The 20,145-nt window shown below is 40.2% G+C and overlaps 2 protein-coding genes across 3 annotated transcripts; both read left to right on the top strand.

The window, feature by feature from the left end:
- The first annotated feature begins 1,523 nt into the window (after positions 1-1,523).
- LOC103479040 (regulator of G-protein signaling 21-like) lies at positions 1,524-7,766 on the top strand. Its single transcript, XM_008433251.3, has 4 exons — positions 1,524-4,528; positions 5,475-5,536; positions 5,630-5,796; positions 6,926-7,766. Exons 1-4 carry the CDS (start codon positions 4,476-4,478, stop codon positions 7,190-7,192), a joined length of 549 nt encoding a protein of 182 aa, XP_008431473.1. The 5' UTR covers positions 1,524-4,475; the 3' UTR covers positions 7,193-7,766.
- Positions 7,767-8,586: 820 nt separating this feature from the next.
- On the top strand, positions 8,587-19,309 carry ro60 (Ro60, Y RNA binding protein). Of its 2 annotated transcripts, XM_081598780.1 has the most exons (10): positions 8,587-9,220; positions 9,797-9,825; positions 11,101-11,692; positions 12,809-13,029; positions 13,922-14,068; positions 14,148-14,285; positions 14,367-14,483; positions 14,736-14,852; positions 15,740-15,886; positions 16,977-19,309. In XM_081598780.1, the coding sequence occupies exons 2-10, from the start codon at positions 9,820-9,822 to the stop codon at positions 17,127-17,129; spliced, it is 1,638 nt and encodes a 545-aa protein (XP_081454906.1). In that variant the 5' UTR covers positions 8,587-9,220; positions 9,797-9,819; the 3' UTR covers positions 17,130-19,309. The 2 variants fall into 2 exon arrangements, with proteins under 2 accessions (XP_081454906.1, XP_008431474.1); XM_008433252.3 differs by lacking the exon at positions 9,797-9,825 and having other exon boundaries at positions 8,590-9,220.
- Positions 19,310-20,145: the final 836 nt, after the last annotated feature.

Here is a 20,145-nt window from a genome sequence, read left to right as displayed (position 1 = left end):
CACCTCTTGATTTTTCTGTTCACTTAGGTTGAGAAATGATTAAACAAATATTACCTAAGTGGTTCATGGAACTGGATTAACTGGTTCAGCTCTCAGGGGCAGAAAAAAATTCACAAGAATCTTTTTATTGTAAGATTCTTCCGTATGGCTCTTGTCTGTGTTTTCTTAGGTTCAAGTCTAAGTTAAGGAGGAAGTAAATACATTTTGAGTTTGTCACTCAACAGAAGAACGTCAACAACGGTTGAACGCTTTCACAGCCGCAGCCGCCAGGCCGGAGAGAGCAGGCAGAAAATAGACAGCAGATTGCTAATTTTAACCAAACCAAACATCTCAGTTGTGAAGTCATAACGTCACGTTGGACGTAGTGTCTGTCGGTTCGTGAAACACAGTAAACAGCCCTGATTAGATCACCGGCTGGAACATCGGGCTGAAGACGAGACGTGAGGCAAACTCTGATGGAGACAAAACGAGGAAACTGAGCGCGCTATTTTGGACGTGGTGCCTCACACAAGTTTGTTTTGCAGCCTCAATTGTTGAGGCGTTTGTGTGAGTTTAAGTCGCAGCAAAACGGCTGAATGAAAAACTGCGGCAAGACTTGAAAACTGTTGAACGGCTGAAGAGAGAGGGTTAAAATGACAGGCCTTATCTGTGCTGAGCTGCATGAGGGCTGAATGCTCACTGTGCTCAAAATAAAGAAAAAGAAAAGTCCAGCCAACAAGGAAACGTTGAATAAAACTTTGAAGTTGTTGTTTTCTTTGTGACTTTTATCTGGTCCTCACGTCATCGCAGAAGGAATTTTGGCTCTCTGCTCCGCTCCTGTTCGCTCGGCTCTGCAGGCTGGTTTGTTTCTGTGCAGGATTCCAGTTGGGTTGAGGCCTGAACTTTGACTGGTCCACTGCAGCAGCTCGATCCTTATCTTCTTTCAACCCTTCCTGACGTAGATTTGCTGCTGTGTTTGGGATATTTTTGTTTCATTATTTTGCATCACCGAATTAGAGTCACGGTTGGGTTGACAAACCAAATGGTCTCTCAGATGGTTGTTTAAGGTCATGCCTGCTCAGCTTTCCGCTTTGGCTCCATGTCAAGGTACCTGCTTTCACCAGTAGCCTGCTGAATCTCCTGGTTTGGTGAATGAGGACGGTTCAGTTTGCTGCACATTGCTGCTACTTTTTTGGCCAAGACCTACAGCAACACGCCAACAACTCCAAATCAAAACTACAGATATCAACCCCCACTGCCCCCTTTGCGCCAAAAAAAATACAGGTAACTCTTTATTTGACGGAGTGTGCATAAGACTCGCATAACATCTGTCATGAACACGAAGAAGTCTTTATGAATGTGTATGACTGGCGTCATGAAGTGTCATTCGGTAAATAATGACACTTTTAATGCAAAGTTGTACTAAAGGTTCCTTGAAAGTCCATTAAAAGTGCCAACTTTACATTATTTTGTAAATAATGACATTTTAATGCAAAGTTGGGACTTTTAATGGACTTTCAAGGCAAGTTTTAGAGCAGTCCTTCATGTTCATGATAGATGCTATGTGATGTTTTTGACGGTGTCATATCAGTCTTATGCACACCCTGTTAAATAGAGTGTCACCAAATACACTATGGTCAATAAAGGAAACCGTAAAAGTAGAATTTAAATCCAAACTGACCTTAGTCAAGGCATTCTTGTTTTGCCTTGTGGGTTCTGTACCTGGTGGTGGCACCGTCATGAGTTCAGGCCACAAAATGTCCCGCTAGATAAACTAAGTTAAGGCTCAAGGTGAGCCAGGAATTCGGCTTTGTTTCTCTTGAACTGCTCAAGCGAGGGGCTGGACCAGATGAATGAGTTTGACATGGTCTCCTGAGCCAGCTGGTTTCCAAAGAAAATAAACCGAAGGTGAGAGATTTCACAACAAACTGCAGTCTGCAAGGAAAAAGATGTGAATGACCAATGAATACTGCTGTCACACGGAGTCAGCCCTGTGTGACGTACGCATCTAGATTTTCTTCTAGAAGAAAGGGTGATGATATTTCCAAGTAGTGTTAGTCAAGGCGTGATGTAGTAAAATTACTTTTATACGTTTTTGGGGATTTTTCAAATGTTGCTAAGTTAAACTTAACTTTCTACCACCCACCTCTGAATTAAACTCTATTTTGGTTTTGGGTGACAAAGCATTGAATAGTTTTCAGGAAATATGAACTTTAATCCCTTACAGTTCTAAAAGAAAACATGTAATTGGACTAAAATTTCTTCTCAAGATGCTTCTGATAAAATTTTTGGATTAAATTCAGTCATCTACTATGAATAAAAAGACAGTTTGGCCAATGACTTTTTGGTTTTGTTTTGTTTTGTTTTGTTTGTTTTCACTTCTTTGCCATCCAGACTGCTGCTTCCTGGGTAAGTATGAAGTTTCCAAGTGGAAATAAGCTCATCGTTTTTATGTGAAATATTTTTGGATCACAAGGATTTCCCGACACCACAAACTCACAGGATGTGTGGAATCACATGCTAGACAGGGGAAGAGGATCTTCTCCATGTTTACCTCGGTGGTTGTTGGACAAAATGAATGAGTTTTTGATGTGGCTTGACATGCTTGAAATATTTCATTCTATTCCACTGAATTTATAAAGTAAATGAGTTTTCCTTTCCGTCATTATGGACAAAGGAATATTGAGATATTTTGGGAGATTCAAGGTTTTTTAAACATGCCTGTAACTGTGAAACATGAGCAGATATTTCTCATACGCTCGCTTTAAACAGACAGTATTGTGTAAAATTTTTTTTTTTTTTAGCTTTACACCATATTATCATGTTATTCCCTCATCAAATACCTACCAGGCATGTTGCTTTCATTCTTTCATGCAGGTTTGAGAAATCCTTTAATCTCCCATGGCAACCATTCAGATGTGCAAAATGCCTGGGTGGACCTGGCCCCGCCTTCTAGACGCAGCTCCTCCTCTGAGCTGCAGTTTCCAAGCTACAGAGTTTCCACTTCACAGAGAGACTCCCCCCATTCAGCTCCTTCAGACTAGCCAGCAGCAATTAGCAAACACCTGGTGGAACTGTTCATCTACTGAGCTCTTTATAGGAGCTACTTATCAGTAAGATGCTGGTAAAAATATTTTTGAAGGGTTAATAGAGGAGCCATGCTGCGATGGCAGAGCTTCAGACAAAGCAGGTGCTTCTTAAAGAAACAGAAGCTCAATTTCAAGGTGTTAAATTATGAAGTAAAGTTTTTTTTAAAGTTATTAGATATATGTAGCACTTTTATAAAAAATGAAGGTAAAATAGTTGCTTGATTATGCTATGAAATGGCACTATTTGGCTGGAAATTACATAATACTGGCCCTTATTAAACTATATGTAAGATCTGTCACTTCTTAGCCAGATTCAAACTGTTTGCTGTCCCAGATCATCTATGGCATATGTGTCAAACTCAAGGTCCGCGGGCCAAATCCGGCCCACCACAGCCATTTATGTGGCCCTCAAGACTCAAGAGGACCACATAAACAGAACTTCAAAACAACAGTTATTTTAGAAATCAAATCAAACTGGCTTTTATTTTTTTACATATAGTGCCAAATTAAATTAATGTGTAAAGATGTTAAGTATTTCATAATTTCAAGAAGTACTCATCCAATACAGAAACAGCTGTAACATTTGATCAGTTTAGCAGGCAGATTTATTAATGCATTCAGGCGCAACTGGCCCTTTGAAGACATTCTTGATATTGATATGGAGCAAAATGGAAATGATTTCAACTATCCTGCCTCATAAGCCTCAAAATGGCACTCAGAATCCTGCCTTTTTGTCTCGGCCGCTGTGGTTTGAATGACGAATAAAAAAATCACATAAGGGCCACATTTTCACACAAGCTAACGGCCTCGAACATTTTGAATGTCTATTTAAAATCTGGCTATGATCCACCACCAGCACAAAATGAGAATACAAAACGCCCAGTCTTGCGAGATAGCGAGTGGATGTCTGAAGCAACTCAAATTCAACTCTCTGAAATTGTTCGACATAAGAAAAACAAAACAAAAAAAACGAAAGAGACTGGTGGAATTTCAAGAAAAAATGTAACCTGACACTAAAAATAGCACAGACCTGAAAGGTAAGTCAATTGACACTGATGCCTATCAGCCAGATTACGTTTGTGAGAATGAGGAGTGTGGTGGGTGTGTGACAAGGTGTGTTCTAAAATTAAACCACAAGGAAGAGCAGATGCTTAGTTCCATGCATTCATGTGGTTCCTTCAAGGCAGATAACAAAGGGATATCGTGCTGAAACCAATAATCTAACAAGACATGCGTTTGCGCGATGCTCTGGGTCTAGTTATCCAGTCAGTGGACTGAAAGTAGGGATCCTTTGGGGAGCGATAAAGATCCGAGATCTGACAGGATGTTGGAGTGATTCTTCAGAGGACTGAGCCGCATCATGCACACCCTGAGGTTCGTTCACTTCTGAGGTGATTCAGTTCAACAATGTATGGATTCCTAAAGAAGTTCCAAACAGCCGTGAAGGACACAATGAAAATGTAAGTGCATTTTATTTGGAGCGCTTTAAAGGCTTATTATTGCGCCTTCGTACTCTTGCGTGGTTATTTTCGTCCGCAGTCCAGCTAAAGTAAAACTTGTTTACAGCTGCAAATGTTAAAATAAGATTTGTTTTATTATTATTTTTGATTTGTAATAAATATTTACTATTTGAGATTTGTTGCAAATTAGAAAAGAAACTATTTTATTTCTACATTCAGATTTTAAAACAAATTCAAACTTGAAGACCTTTGCAGAATGAGAATAGTAGATAGGTCGATAGATTTTCTTCTATGTTGATTTAACTTTGTCAACGAAAAGAAACCATTTAGTTTCCACTTTTACCAGAAAAATACATCTAAAACATCTAAATATGACTTTTTGTGTCATTCTGTTTCAATGCAAAGTCCATGAAAAAGCTACTAAAATGCACTTTTAAAACACAACTTTTCTTGTCATAAAGCTTTAAAGAAACAATTTTCAAACTGAAAGGGTCACAATTACTTACTTACAACAAATATGGCAAATAAACACTTTGGGGTTAAAAATCTTAAGATGAGCCATAAGAACTGGTTATGAGTCACTATTCATTCAAAAACACTAAGTGTGCAAGATAGATGTGTCCAAGCCTGCTTTTAAATATAAAGTCACTGAATGTTTGTGCTCCCTTTTACTATTATGTTAAAATACATAATATGAATAGCTAAATTTCAAGATTTCAATTTTCTGGTAAATGTTTTGTAATTTGTATAAGGCACCTTGAAAAACTCTGATTTGGACATATTACATTGAGATTTCCATGAATCCATAACCATTGCAGATCTGCTGTTGTTTTGCCTTTTGTTTGTTTGTTTTGTTGTTGTTTTTTTACTAATATTGTGTAATGCTGCTTTTCTGTAAAAAGGGCACATGTTCAAAATAAACCCCCCTCTCTCTCTTTCTTTGCAGACAGGAAACGTATGAAACAAACCCGTTTGGAGACTCTCTTGAGACGGTCCTTTCCCAGAAAAGTAATTTCCTTCTGCTTTCAGGCAGTTCAGAACCAATGTCATGGTTGGCTACTGCCGTCTTCATAATGCAGCTCTGTTCTTTTCTGTAAAAAGGCGGGCGAAGTGCATTTCGGGATTTCCTAAAACTGGAGTTCTGTGAGGAAAACCTGGAATTCTGGCTCGCCTGTAAGGAGTATCGGTCGTTTGACAGTCTGGAGGAGCGGACGCAGATAGCGGCGAGTATTTATGAAGAGTTCATCAGGGACGGATCCCCCAAACAGGTGAGGATAGTTCATCTGATGTGGACTCATGCAACCAAATGTACAGTTCAACTTTTAAGATTTAGTTAGGTAAAGGTACAACAAAGATCAACATTGTTTACTGGGGTTACATTCGATAGTCAATCATGGCTAAAATTATTCATAATTTTCCATTTCTTTTTCCAAATAAAATTCTGAAAACTATGGCATGTCGATGTGTGGGTCGGTACTTTGTAGCATCACCTTTAGCTGGAATTAAAATTGCTAGTCTTATTGGCTCTCAAGAAGCTTAGGATGTCAACCAACTTTTTGGGACTTTTCAGCCTTTAACAGGTTTTCTTTCTAGGCGTCCAATTTTGATTTTGTTCAGCCATCTTCTATTTGTTCTGTGTATTTCCGACTTTCTTTGTAGTAACCTGAGTGTGTGGATTTCTGCAGCTACTTCAGAGTTGCTGCTTCTCTGATTAATGTTTTCCTTGACGAGCTTTTCGTTGGACGGCCATGTCTTAGTGGTTTGAAGTTGTGCTGTTGTCATTCCATTCAGAGTTGGTGGATTGAACAGAGCTTGCAATACTATTTTGAGAACGTGACCCTGCTTTAAACTTTCCCATTAGTAATGGCAACGTAATGGGCCGTTACATTGCCATAATGTTCTCTAACAAACCTCTGAGGCCTTCATAGAACATCGGGAGGTTAAACTATGCTAATTAGTGATCTCTGAAGACATTGGTTGCACTGGATGGATTAAAGTAAGGGGTGGTAATTAATTATTGAAAGAGTAAAAAAATGAAAGTAAAGAAACCCCTAATTAAATGTCACTCTTAAGGTGTACTCATACCAGCCCTGTAGATTGGGCCTAAAATAATCCAACTGACACGATGAAGCTACTGGAAATTCTTCTGTTCGCTGATTGGTTGAAATTCTACCAGAGAAGTCAAAGTCGATGGGAGAAACTCCACTGAAGGGAGATGAGAAGCAAACAAAATTGTGTTGGAAATTTTGTGTTGGTCTGTCACATTAAATGCTCATAAAATACTGTTTGGTAAAAGGTCAAGGGAGCATGATTACTCTTGCATTGTAAGCACAAAGTGAAGTGACACATTTTTTGCAGTTTCTGCAGCTTTATGTAACTGATGTGCTGTTTCTCCAGGTGAATCTGGATTCCTACACGAGAGAAACGATCAGACAAAGTCTGGAAGAGCCGGGGTCGTCCTGCTTCGCCGTGGCAGAGAAGAAAATCTTCATCCTGATGGAGAACTGCTCCTTCCCACGCTTTACCGAAACAGAGCCGTACAAACTCTTTCTTAACTCCATTTTGAAACAGAGAGGTCTTAAGAAAAAACGCATGGCGGTGAGAATAAAGAGCCCTGTGGAGGATTTCAAAGTGAACCCTCTGCTCCTGGTGAGCAAGGACTGACTCAGTGTGTGCTGCCGAGAGTCTGAAGTGTTGCCCAGACAGACTGACGAAGGGCTGTGGGTCAAAATGCTGCACAGGCACTTCCTCATCCCACAAAGCTTCACAGCAGATTTCTGTTAGACAAGAGAGAGAGACAGAGAGAGAGAGAGAGAGAGAGAGAGCTGTGAAAATGACACGGAAACGAGTCAGCAGCAGAGCTAAGGTTCTTGCTTTTACTGTGCAGCTTCTGGTAGGGACAGCTTTGAAAGTAAAAATGTTTTTTTTATTGGCCTGCACAAGTGACTTGTAATGAAATGTATTTTGTACGTTTGTAAGTTAGCAGTATTTGTGAAAATGTGAAATCATCCTATCAAGTAGGCATCATGTAGCACATGGATTATTTCATGATAAATCACGTGATTTTTTTTACAGCACCAGCTGCGTGGAGGTAACAAAAGTGCATCCTTCATGCTGCATCTGGTGCGCTACTGCCACCCAGTGGCCGGAGCGCAGTAGTGCAGTGGAGGTTAACCATACTTAAGATCAGAGTAAAGTTTTTCTGTATCAACTTTTGTATATAAAAAAACTCACATTATTGTCATTTCTTTCTTTCAGTTTCAGTATTTTTTTCTTGTTGCCTTTAATTTTTTTTTTTTATGTACAACCTGATTCCATAACTTGTTTTCTTACTCATGTTGATATTAAAACAATGACTTCACATTTAAAAGTTCGATGAGAGAAATAATAAAAACTTTTAGTTTTATTGTCTTTAAAACTAAAAGTTTACATACAGAATTACTTTTTCAGTCCGACCAGGCCAAATCTGAGGTACCCAGACAAATCAACTTTAATTGATCTTTTTACAAATCAACATTGTGAATTATTGTAAATGAGACATTAAACAGACTTTTTTTTACAAATGATTTTTATTTTCATCTATTTCACCTGTAAGAAGCTGGAGAATACTTCAAACAGGAGCAGAGGTTCACCTTCCAGCAGGACGATGGAACACTATGATTAGATCCAAGTATACTGTATTTATGTCTTGTCCTGGTCAAAGTCCACATCTGAATCCAATTGAGAATGTGTGGCATGAATAGAGAAAATATTTACAGACACTTTTGCATTCACTTTTAGGTTACACTTAGGTTTTATAGGTAGGCTGGTAAAAACTAGCCACTTCTTCTATGCTTGGTTTCATAAAGAAGGTCTGATTTCTTGGCTATGGAGAAACCATTGCTTGATGGAGGCATGGACTCTGTTTAAAATTTAAAATTTTACCCAATCGCTAATGTTTAATCGTGACATATGCAATGCGACACTATAAAGCTAACCAGAAATTACCTGAGCTGTAAACAACCATCCTCCACTGAGAAGAGAAAAGTTCCAAGCTGAACAAGGCTGTTAATGTTAATTCAATATTTGGAGGTGTGGCCAACACAAACTGAAGGGCTTCGTTCAATTCTGCTGCCATTGATAAAACTACTGCCAGAGTAGTAGGCAGACTACAACTGCAAAACAGCTCAGAAATCAATGTCATTGTTCAGAACTTCTCTTTCTGTTTGCTGATTGGTTGTAATTCAACCCGAGAAGCAATCTCAATGGGAGAACTGTCAGAGATGAGAATCAAGCGGAACTCCGTAGGAAGGCTTTGGCCAGGCTTTATTTTTATTTTTAGCGTTAGCAGTTATGTGAGGAGATATGGTGTTATTTATGTTTTTGCTAAAGGTATGGTTATGAATTTACTTGTAATTGTTACTGTTTGGGTTAGGCATAAATGTGGTGACTAAAATGAGTGGAAGTCAATACAAAGTCCTAATAAAGGCAGAAGTATGAAGTTATGCGTGTGGGAGAGAGAAAGATAGAGAGAGAAAGCCAGAGGGAGAGGCAGAGCGAGAGAAAACACGGTGTGTAGTGTGGTGTGTGACAGTATCCCAGCATCCACTGCGCCCCACCCTCGTTCCCCCCGATTACGTCACTGCCAACCGGAGGGCAGGCCTCGCTCCATCAGGCTGCATCAAAACTTTCGCACTGTGCAAATATCTCGCGGTAAGTGTTTATTCGGAATTTATTGCTAATTAGTATTATTTTTAAATACCAGCATCATACGTCAGCCATTAAATCGACAGTGTTGTTGGAAGGCGACCAGCCTCCTGCTAGCTCTGCTCTCCGGAGTCCAGGTGGATGAAAAGTGCTCAGATTTATCTGATAGTTTAGGCGAAAGGAGATAGCGGCTAAAAGCGCCCGGCTCTTTTGTTATGCTTTTGTGAGTAGGTGGGATATGTATCGCGACATAACTACCGTAAAAAGCAGTTTTGTACATTTACGAGCTTATAATTATTAGTATTTTATTTATTTATTTATTTTACATCTGAACCAACAAAACTAGCAGAGCAAAGCTTCGGTTCTCTGGTGCCTGGTTAACTAGTTTAGTTACTAAAGCTGGAACTGGGAATGTTAGCTTAGCATAGATTCATATGCTAGTTAGCGGGGTGGGAGCTCTGAAGTTGACAACTTCGGAACAGCGAAGCCTTCACACATCTCCAGTGTGTGGGTCGGAGTGGCTCCTCGCTGTGGTTTGTGTATCATCATGTCTTCTAATCGGCTTTAATCTATTTCCGTCAGGGCACGGAGGCAGCGAGGAAACGATGCTAGTATGTAAAAGTCAGCGTTGACCTGCATGTATCTGCTGGGTCTGATCTCTGCTGCTCTAACCTCCCGGAATGTGGCAGCACCGGCTATTTAGCAGGATGGATACGCTCTTGTTTTTCACCCTGCCACACACACACACACACACACACACACACACACACACACACACACACACACACACATATATATATATATATATACACAACAAGAAAGTAAATGAATATTTCCACATGATTGGTAGAGATGCACCAGTTATTTCACCTGAGTAAAATTACATATTGCTTCTCATCAATTGTTTAAAAAATCAGCAATTATTTTGGTTCTATACATCAACCAACAGCATGGACTATTTTTTTTTTCAGTTTTAATAAAAATCAGACAAATGTTTTATGCATATTATTATAATATTTTAATTCCATTATTTTCTGTTGGATTCAGTTATTTCCTCTGAAAAAGTCACTAAAGCACATTTGTTTTTCTCTTAATGTGTTAAAGAATTAGACCTTATTAGAAAAATCTGAAAATTGGAAAGAAAAAAAAAACAAGAAAGGGAAATTATACACTGAATGTATCCAATGTATGTAGCAGGGCTGGCCCAAGCCTTTTTGGGGGAAAATGCTATAAAATTCCTAAGCTACTCTATGTGTGTGACTTACTTAATATCACTAGCATTATACTGGAGTTATTTTGGCTGTTGATTTTAGCCGTGCAAGACTAGTAAACTAAAAAAAATCAAAAGTATGCCGAGATGCAGAGTGGTATTTAAATGCGCCACATTATTTTAATCACTTGAAAATAACATCAACTGGTGAACATAAAATTTACAGTAAACAAGTTGGCAAGTTTGATGCGTTTCATTTCCCTAACAGTGGCAGCACTATTATTTGTGCAACAACTCGAAAAACAATCTAGAAATATTTTTTCAATGTGTAATAGGATTTAGTTTGTATTCTTGCAATATTTTAATCCCGTCATTTTCTTTTGGAATCAGTTATTTCCTTTAAAAAAATCACCAAAGCATTAAAAAAACTATAACAGGAATTTATCATGCTCTTGGGGGCCCCCTGGTGGTGCGGCGGTCCCAATCAGCTGCTTAACTCGCATAATTCCTTCTGTGGTTGGCTCTGGTACTTATTAAAAAGTAGAGCTTTAAAAATAAGCAACATATCTGAATGTAAAAGTATGCGATGCCCACAAACTAAAACAACAGAGACGCTGACCTGTTATTTCACCAGACGTCGTGTGAATAATTTTTATTTCACCCTCCTCTGACCCAGGCCTTCTCCAACACAGCAATGGAGCCATCAGAAAACGCCACCAGCAACCACGCCCTGAACTCGACAGGCACTGAGGGCTCATGGGAGATCAGCGACAAGACCAGACTGTGCCGCTTCCTCTGCTACGGCTCCGAGGGAGACATCTACACCGCCAGAGAGCAGGGCCGCGTCTCCACGGAGTCCGCCGGAGCCCTGCTGTCGCTGCTGCAGGAGGGGAGAGGCGCAGAGGTGGTGGAGGAGGCCAAGCGGTTCGCCCAAGGCGGCCGCGCCGTCAGGCCGGGGCCGGCCCTCTTCGCCCTGGCCTTGTGCTCGCAGCATTCGGAGCTGAAGACGAGGCAGGCGGCTTTCAAGGCCCTGAGGGAGGTCTGCCGGGACCCGGCCCACTTGTTCTCCTTCGTCCAGTACAAGAAGGAGCTGAAAGAGGGCATGAAATGCGGGATTTGGGGGCGCGCCCTGAGGAAGGCCGTGTCCGACTGGTACAATGAGCAGGACCCCCTGAGTCTGGCTGCGGCGGTTACCAGGTGTAAGCAGAGAGAGGGCTGGTCACACCAGGACCTGCTCAGGCTCTCCCACACCAAACCGGCCACAGAGGGTGAGTGAGGGGCGCTCAAAAAAAAAAAAAAAAGGCACCCTGTGTGGCGTTTGAAACTGCTGCCTGAAGGAGCAATGAGAGATTTATTACAAGTCACACATGATACCAGCTGCGTCTCCATTAACCATAAAATTGCGTAAATTGATTTGAAGAAGATAAGTTCACTTAATGGAAACGCTAAATTCGAAAACATGACATTGGCTTGTTTTCATTTTTACCGATAAAGTTTTTCAATAAAAAGTTTTTTGCTCTGAGATCAGGTGGTTTTTCAGCTCTATGAAGATGTGCATTTTGCAAAACTCCTATAGAAACACTTTTTTCCACATCACACGAATCACATGATCAACAGCCAGATGTGACCTCTGGCGGAAACCACAAACACACATACACTCATGTAGCTGCTTTCTTCCGTCGGTGCCTTGATTGATTATTAATCTCTCATTGTGTGAACAAGCTTATTTTTGTGTGATTTTAATGTAATTTTTAATGACAAAACGCAGTTGTAAAATTATTTATTTTTTATTTGTTCTTTTTACATTAGCAGAATATTGACAAAGATTTGAACATATTTGTAATGTAAACGCAGCTACTGGTAAAAACAAAATTCAGAAGGTCATGTTTTTTTTTTTTGCAAATGAAAAAAGCTGGTGCTCCATCACCACATGGTGTGTCTGTGCTCGTCTAAGGGCAATGCTGCACGTCTCAAAGGGGATCATTTAGAAATAGGGATGCAAGTTATCAGTGGAGATGATGTAAAGTTGATTGGTCTTATCAATAAATTGATACAAGTTTGCTTTTGTATCAAGAGGCTCAACCATTTTTTTTACTTTAAAGGCTAAAAAACATAATGTGCTAAATTTAAAAAAAAAGAAAAAAATGTGAACCATTTTTGCATCAGCTGTTTTACTTAGCCTATTAATTGTTTGCATCCCTATTTAGAAACACATTATAGCATTAAGAGCTTGAAAACAATGAGCTGCTTTTTGTTTCATTAAACACTCGCGTTTTTAAAGTGAAATTCCATTATCACACAAGAATAAGAGACGAGTGAGAAAAAGGTTGGAGTGTTCCACGTTTTGACCGTTAACAGTGACGACCAACTCTTTGTGTTTCCAGCTGTTGCCTTGATCAGCAAATATGTAACAAAAGGGTGGAAGGAGGTCCAGGCGGCTTACGCGGACAAAGAGAAATCGGAGGAAGTGGTCAAAGTGCTTTCCTATCTGGAAGTGGTGGAAAAGGTCAAGCACAGCTGTGACGAAGTGGAGGTCAGCGGTTTAATAGAGGAGCACAAGCTGGAGAGGGAGCAGCTGCTTACAGACCACCTGAGGTCAAAACAGGTACGCTGCTTTTCTTTGACACTTTCAGCGGTGAGGCCATGTCTGCAATTTTAACAAATTAGACGGAAAGGGGAGACGTAACAGAGATTTTTCAGTTGACAGGTTTTCTAACAATGAAGCTGTTTTTTATAGCCGATACGGTGCAACGGACTTGGTAAGCTGGAATAGAGTTTGAAATCCACATCCGGCGATGTGGATTTCCCTTTTCACTTGTATTTGGAGTGGAGCCCTGAGATACAGCAAAAACTTCAGTGCACGAAGCTTAATGTTGGGTAAGGAGCTGTGATCCTGGGGGTTTGTGGTGGTTAAACTTGCGCCTCAAAACATAAACATCTTAAAATGTCATAACTGTACCCATCCGTATCCCCAAAAATGTCTTTGAGCCCCCAGTAGAAGTTCCCTATCACTTAACGAATCACTGTTATGAATATATTTGAGAGCTAACACTGTAAAATCCTGTTCAATCCAACATTTAAATATCTAGATTTCAAATGATATTTAACGATGACCCCAGAAGACCACCAGGTTTACGGGTTCCTAACTTGCAGAAATACTTTATAAAAACCCAAAAACCTTGAAAGAATGAAACGGCAAAGTACCGAAACGACCAGGATCCAAGCTAACACTGATGCTGAAATCGGCCAACTTTGAGTGTTGTTCTTGCAGAAATGGCTTCCACACCGACAGTTCTGTTAATGCTTGGGTGTGGTGTGTTCACTGACCAGACGAAAGGTCAAATTTCATAGCTTCCATCTCACTAGTCACTGGTCTGTTGATAAGAAAATGACATAAACCATTCCTAAATAAGTTTAAACAGGTATGGCATCTGGTTAACACTAATTTAAAGAAACTGGAAATCTGGTAAATGTAAACTTTTACTCTTTTTTTGAAGGTGTGGAGTGCCCTGCTGAAGGAGATATCTCTGCATTCCATTCTTAAAATCCTGGGAAAGATGACGTCCAACAAGCTTCTTGAGCCACGGAGCGCCGAGACCCAAACCATCTGCGAGAGACTCCAGAACGAGTCATCGCTAAAGAAGGTACCGCCGTAAACATCCTCCAACGGCGTCACCGTTTTTTGTGCTGCATGTGAAAACGTTTCCGTTTTCAACCCTCCAGGCCAACATCCACCCTTTCAGCATCCTTTTGGCTTCGGAAAACTATAAACGAGGTCAAGGCTTCCAGGGGAAAACGAAGTGGGAAGCGGACGGTAGCATCCTCAAAGCCATGGACTGGGCTTTTTACACAAGCTTTCAGGTGAGTTTTCTGGGTCCCAGAGTTCCTCCTCAGCCGTCGGCTTCTTGCTAAGAACATGGCCACTCTCGTTCCGATCCTCAGAACGTGGAGCCCGTCGGGAAGCGCTTCGTCGTGGCTGTAGACGTGGGCACGTCGCTGACCAGCATTGTCCCGGGAACGGCAATTAGCACGGCGGTTGCTGCTGCAGCCATAACCATGGTGAGCCCGGAGCAGAGTGAGGGAGAGTTTACGCTGTAGCAGAAGGAACAGCTGCGTCTGCCGACCGGGCCCTGCTGGCACATACTGGGAATTCCTGGCAAATTCTTTCCGCTCCATGTTGGTCCACAAGGCCCCTCAGAGGTTATTAGCCGGGGAATGTGACATCACAAAAACAAACGGAAGAGTTTTGTTTAGATGTACTGAAGAGAGGCAAAGTTATATTTGTTGTTTTTTTATGTCTGTTTGCTGCAGATTTTTGCCCGGACAGAATCAAACACGCAGGTCCTGGCCTTCTCTGAGGGCGCTGTGGTTCCATGCTCTCTTTCTGCAGATATGTCGCTTCCAGAAGTAACCGCTGAGCTGGTTAAGGTAAGACGTACAGCTGTTTTCTGGCTTTCTGGAGGTGTAGAAGCAGGCTTCTGGTGTGTCCACTGGTCATCTCTATGCTGCTTTCTGTCCTCTACTTCTGCTTCCTGCTTCCCTTTAAAACATTTCTCCCTTTCTTTTCCATTTACAGTGTCCTAATTGCATAATTTGTGGATATTTTGTTAGTCAAAAAAATAAACACTGTTAGATGTTATGTTGTTTTGTACATCCTGTGTTCATTATTTATTTCTGTTTTTGTCATTTATTGATTGATTATTTGATATATTTACTTGTAGCAGAAAACCGTGCCCCAATTTCATTGTGCTTGTGAACACCGTACACAAATTTACACTGACAATAAAGACTTTACTTTCTTAAACTTAAGAAAACCCTTCAGTGTTGCTGAATTAAAACAATTCTGCAAAGAAAAAGGGGTAAAATTCCTTCAGAGTAAAATTCTCATTATTATTTCTTCCAAAATCTTGATGCCAGACAGTTGATTCCTGGCACAATCACTTTAGATGGTTTTCTTTATCTAGAGCATCATCTTTAAGCTGCATTCTGTATTAATTCTGGACATTTTTTGTCTGACATTTAACTTTATTTGATCAAAAACTTTTAAATGTAACCAAGAAAAAAGCAAAAACAGTAGAAAAATTAAGAAATTGCACTCACACTGCCATGCACGTTCAACATGTTAGCAGAAACCGAGGCGCTTTGCTGCCCTCAGCAGGTCACTTGTGGTAATTGAGCGCCACTCTCCTATCTGAATTGAAAACTTGACAACTTCCAACCCTAATTTATTTTATTTTTTTTACCCCACAACTGTTGCCTGTTGGAGTCACAGTTAGCCTGATAACAGATGTTTCTGTTGAACTTTTCTCTTCCAGTTCCCCAGTGGCAGCACAGACTGCACCCTTCCTGTCACATGGGCCACAGAAAATGGGAAGTCTGTGGACATGTTCATCATTCTGACCAACAACCCACTGTGGACGTTTACAGCCAGCCCAGTGGAGTCTCTGAAGAAACACAGACATGTAGGTTTGTCTCTGTGGGACACTTTGATCTTTCAGCTCTTTCCCTACCTCACTGTCAGCTGAAGCATTTCAGTGCAAATAAGCTACATTTGAACACATTGCGGAGGACATCAGCAACACTTGTTCTACATTGTTGTGTCAGGCTTTAGATTTACAGTAAATTCACTGTAAACAGAATAATCTGTCCCTCCAGGATGTCGCAATGTGTTTTGGGGATTGTTGTGGCCTAAAGCGACTTATTTTGCTGCATCTTTTTCAAAAAGTTGTGGTCTAAGTTGCTTTTTTTTTGTTTTTTACTTTGTTTTTGTAATAACATAGTCTTACAAAAATCCAACCAACCCAGAACTCCAGTGGCAGTTTTAGCTTCACCTGGTTCAAATTCTGTAAAAAACAAAAACTTAAGCACCTTTTATTATCAATTATTAATGGGGAAAAAATAACACTGTATTGTTGTTGAGTCCAGCAGAAACGGCTGAACGTTTCACATGTTGATGGTAGAATAATTTTTTTCAGCTTTAGTTGCATTTTGTGCTACAAATGATGAAGCACTTACCAAAGGAAACCTGTTATTGCATTTTACACAATCCAAAAAAATTTTCCTATGTAAAAAAAAAAAGAATAGAATTATTAGTTTATTTGCATCTTTTAATGTATTTCTAATATTATATTTCAAAAATCTTATCCGATTAACTGATGAGAATAACTTATAGAATAATCGATTACCAAAATAATTGTTAGCTGTGGCCTTACTGTATTTCTTTTATTCTACCTCCTCTAAACACGTTACAGTTGCCATAGATGCTCTACACTGCCCCCTAGTGTCTAGGAGAATACAGGCTGAAGAAGTTGTCAGCCTGATTCCTTGCAGAATGTAAATGCATGAAGCATAAACGGAGCTTCACAGTTAACTGAACTTTGTCTGAAATTTCACAACACACAGAACTCCATGTACCAGCGGCCTTTGCCCATTTTAAAAGGCCGAGCTCTTTCCCCCCCCCCACAATTCTTGAGATGATGGGTGTTTGTTTTTTTTGTTTTTTTAAACAGAATTTTCCAAACAAAACATTCTTCTCTTCCTCCTCAACTACAGGCATCAGGCACAGACTCCAAGCTGGTGATGTGCGGCCTGACCTCCATCGGCCACGCCGTCGCAGACACAGAGGACAGGGGCTTACTCAGCATCTGCGGCTTTGACCTTGGAGCATTCAGCGTCATCCGGAACCTCGCCCTCGACCTTATCTGACCTGACCCGACCCCATGCAATCCAATAAAATCCGAGTCTCAGACACGCAGAGTTCTGGAGTAACTAATCTCCTTCTTAAAGGAAAAGAAAAAAAAATACTGACACTTACAATTCCAGATTTTTGTATTCCGTTCTGACAAAGCGTCCAGCAGGCTGGACGGTACTCCGGCGACGTCACAGGGTGCCGATACAGGGTATGCTTCATGTGGCATGACTACACAGCAGGTCGGTTCTGGTTCTGGGTAAGACACTAACATCTCTCTTTTCCAGCTAGAAGATGAAGTCATAATGTTGGGTTTATTTTAAGGTGGTTTCTTGTAGTTTTTTTTTTTATTACTACTCTGGTAGCAGGTTTGAGGTAAAGTAGGTGAATTGTGAAGCTGGAACTAATTTTATGTAGTATGTTTATAAATTATTAACCGATTTATGGGAAATGAAGATGAGAGGACAAGAGGAAGCACCAAAAAGTCCACAGGATAGCTCTCTGTTCTGTGTAATTTTTATGATTTATGTAGTTTTTATTTGAATAATAACACTAGATTCATTTTAGAATGTTTTAGATTTATTCCTGTTTAGCCCCTCGATCACTTTTATTATATCAGAGGAGTCTTTCTCTCTCTTTCTCGATCTACTGTCCTGATTAAAAGTTTACATCCACTCATCAGGCGCATAAATGCCACAATAATTTAGAGCTCTTATCGTTTTATTTCAATCTGTTGGAATGACTGTGTTTATAAAAACAACAATTAAGTGCACAAGTTTGAATGTAACACAGATTTTCTTTAATCCACATGGTCCGTAGCACATATAATCTGCGTTTACAAGCAAATATTACTGGTTGCTTTTTTTTCCTTGGACTCTGTAATTTTGATGCAATGTGGATTATTATCCACATTATTCACATTTTATTTAAACTTAACGATCCAGTTCTTGTTTTAAACATCTCCTGACGACATATGCTGTGTAATCAGTCCACTCTGGAAAAAACAATGGTTCAAACGCATCGCTGAAACACTAAAGTTGAAGATATTCAAACCTATGATGGATGTCAAGTTCCGACTGGCACCGTCGACTGGCACTGTTACCTTTTAAATGGGATAACCTGTTTTTTTGAAGGAGTGTTGTTGTTTTGTTTTTTTTTTGTTTTCTTTAGCAACAAAATTATGCAAATGTCAAGGACTTCAACAGATTTTGGTGAAAGTTGAGAGAAATTGGCTCAGTTTCTCGTTTTAGTCAGAAATCTATGCATCGCCATTAGGTAGGGGTGCACCGATTGCAGGGTTCTGGCCAATCAACCGATATTTTAAAAGCCTGATTCCAATTTTGACATTTTCTTTTTTTTTGTCTGAAAATTGTCAAAATATAGTGTCAAAATCACATAAGTTGGCAACAGCTTGGTGACTGCTGTTCCGATGTGACCTCGTGGGCGGGTCAATCCGGTCTCATTATAGAACAAAACGGGACAGTGGTTCGTTTTCACGTCTTTACAGATGAAATCAGGTAGATGAAATTAGTTTCAGGTATAAGTATCTGCCGATCGCCTAAAATTAAGTTAACTTGGGCCGATTTCTTGGTGCACCCCTACAATTAGAACAATACTGCATCATGTCAAGATTAATTGTAGCTGGGTAGGAAGAACTGTTCACCATGACTGAATCTGCTAAAGTTGCACTGCTGTATCTTTAATTTATTTGCAAAAACTAACAACTGCAACTATTGTGGAATAAATCAAATTGAATGTACCTTTTGAAGTCATTAAATTGTTTAGATTTAAGCAATCCGATTTCTATTTCACCATTAACTGATTCCACCATGCTCACTGTGTCGGTAGCAGAAGCATTCAAACTGTAGTAATTACAGATGTCGCTCACTAAACTCGTCAGTCATCCAACTGTGGTCCGCTGTGTAACACGATTCTCAACCCTGGAACTGTCAAGGCAATATTTACTTTCTTTCCATATAGACTTTACCTGTATAAGTCTGACATAACTACTGCCGCTACGGCATCTGTAGTCTTCACAGGAGAGAGTAGAATTGTGGTGTTGGTCACGAGAGTTTCTCCACTGTGGTTCACTTCTTTTCCTGCCATATTGTTTGTTATATTGACTTGTTACATGAGTATTTTGATTGTAGTGGCAAAGTAATCCCATCCCTAATAAACATTTATGCTGCTCTTGAAACCCTGTGTTCATGTCTGATGAATCTCTGCCGTAAAGAGTTGCCAACTTTTGAGAGGAGCTTTGAAGTAAGACGGTGGGAGTTGATATTTAGTGGAATTTTAAAGATGTTACTGAATGAAGAGAACAAAGTGGCTGAGTTAAGAATTGGTTGCTCTTGATCTAAGGCCATGATTCGGGACTGGAAAACGGTTTATTTCAGAGTTGCAGACAACCAAAAGGATGAGGTACCTGACAAAAGCGGACAAAATGATCTTCCTGCATACAGTGACTCAATTCCTTAGAAATAATGACGAGGAACTTCCTCACCCAGAGAGAGCCTTGCACTGCAGGTGCTTCTACAATCCATAGAGATAAATCAGTTGAGATGATTCTGGCATCTGGTCAGGATGTCTCCTGGACACCTCATTTTGGTGGTTTTGTCATCCATTTCCAAGGGAGCAGACCCAAAACACATGGGAGGGCATATACCCTTTGTAATCCTCTATTAGCCCCCTGACCTGATCTGGGATAAGCTAAAGACAAGAGATGGATGAGAGCGAGTGAAGCAATGCTTTTAAGACGGTAAAACCAATTGGTAGGGAACATATCTACCATTTCAAATCCTGTTGGGATTCCTCAAGGTACAAAGTGTCCTCTGAGTGACTGTGCTGGTACAAATAATGACATCAGCATGCAATATTTGAATGGAACAGGCATGACTTAAATTAAAACAGCCCATCCAGATATAACTAGATCATCCAGAGCATCCCGACCAGATGAATCACTGTATGATCCGGAGGCAGGACTCCCTCGCACTGCAAGCACCTGCAGAGTGATCATAACCTCAGACAGAATTG

Source organism: Poecilia reticulata, chromosome 17 (genome assembly GCF_904066995.2).
Source record: "Poecilia reticulata chromosome 17, P_reticulata-male-v2, whole genome shotgun sequence".
Taxonomy (NCBI): Eukaryota; Metazoa; Chordata; class Actinopteri; order Cyprinodontiformes; family Poeciliidae; genus Poecilia; species Poecilia reticulata.
The sequence above is the reverse complement of the archived record's forward strand: the minus strand, read 5'-3'. Positions and strand labels throughout refer to the sequence as shown.

Excerpts from the sequence above, each read along its gene's own strand:
- ro60 (XM_081598780.1), top strand. Across the intron at positions 11,693-12,808 it reads CACCAAACCGGCCACAGAGG|CTGTTGCCTTGATCAGCAAA; the intron begins GTGAGTGAGGGG and ends TTGTGTTTCCAG. Across the intron at positions 15,887-16,976 it reads CTCTGAAGAAACACAGACAT|GCATCAGGCACAGACTCCAA; the intron begins GTAGGTTTGTCT and ends CCTCAACTACAG.
- LOC103479040 (XM_008433251.3), top strand. The coding sequence starts at position 4,476 with ATGTATGGATTCCTAAAGAAGTTCCAAACAGCCGTGAAGGACACAATG. Across the intron at positions 4,529-5,474 it reads GTGAAGGACACAATGAAAAT|ACAGGAAACGTATGAAACAA; the intron begins GTAAGTGCATTT and ends CTTTCTTTGCAG. Across the intron at positions 5,797-6,925 it reads GGGACGGATCCCCCAAACAG|GTGAATCTGGATTCCTACAC; the intron begins GTGAGGATAGTT and ends CTGTTTCTCCAG.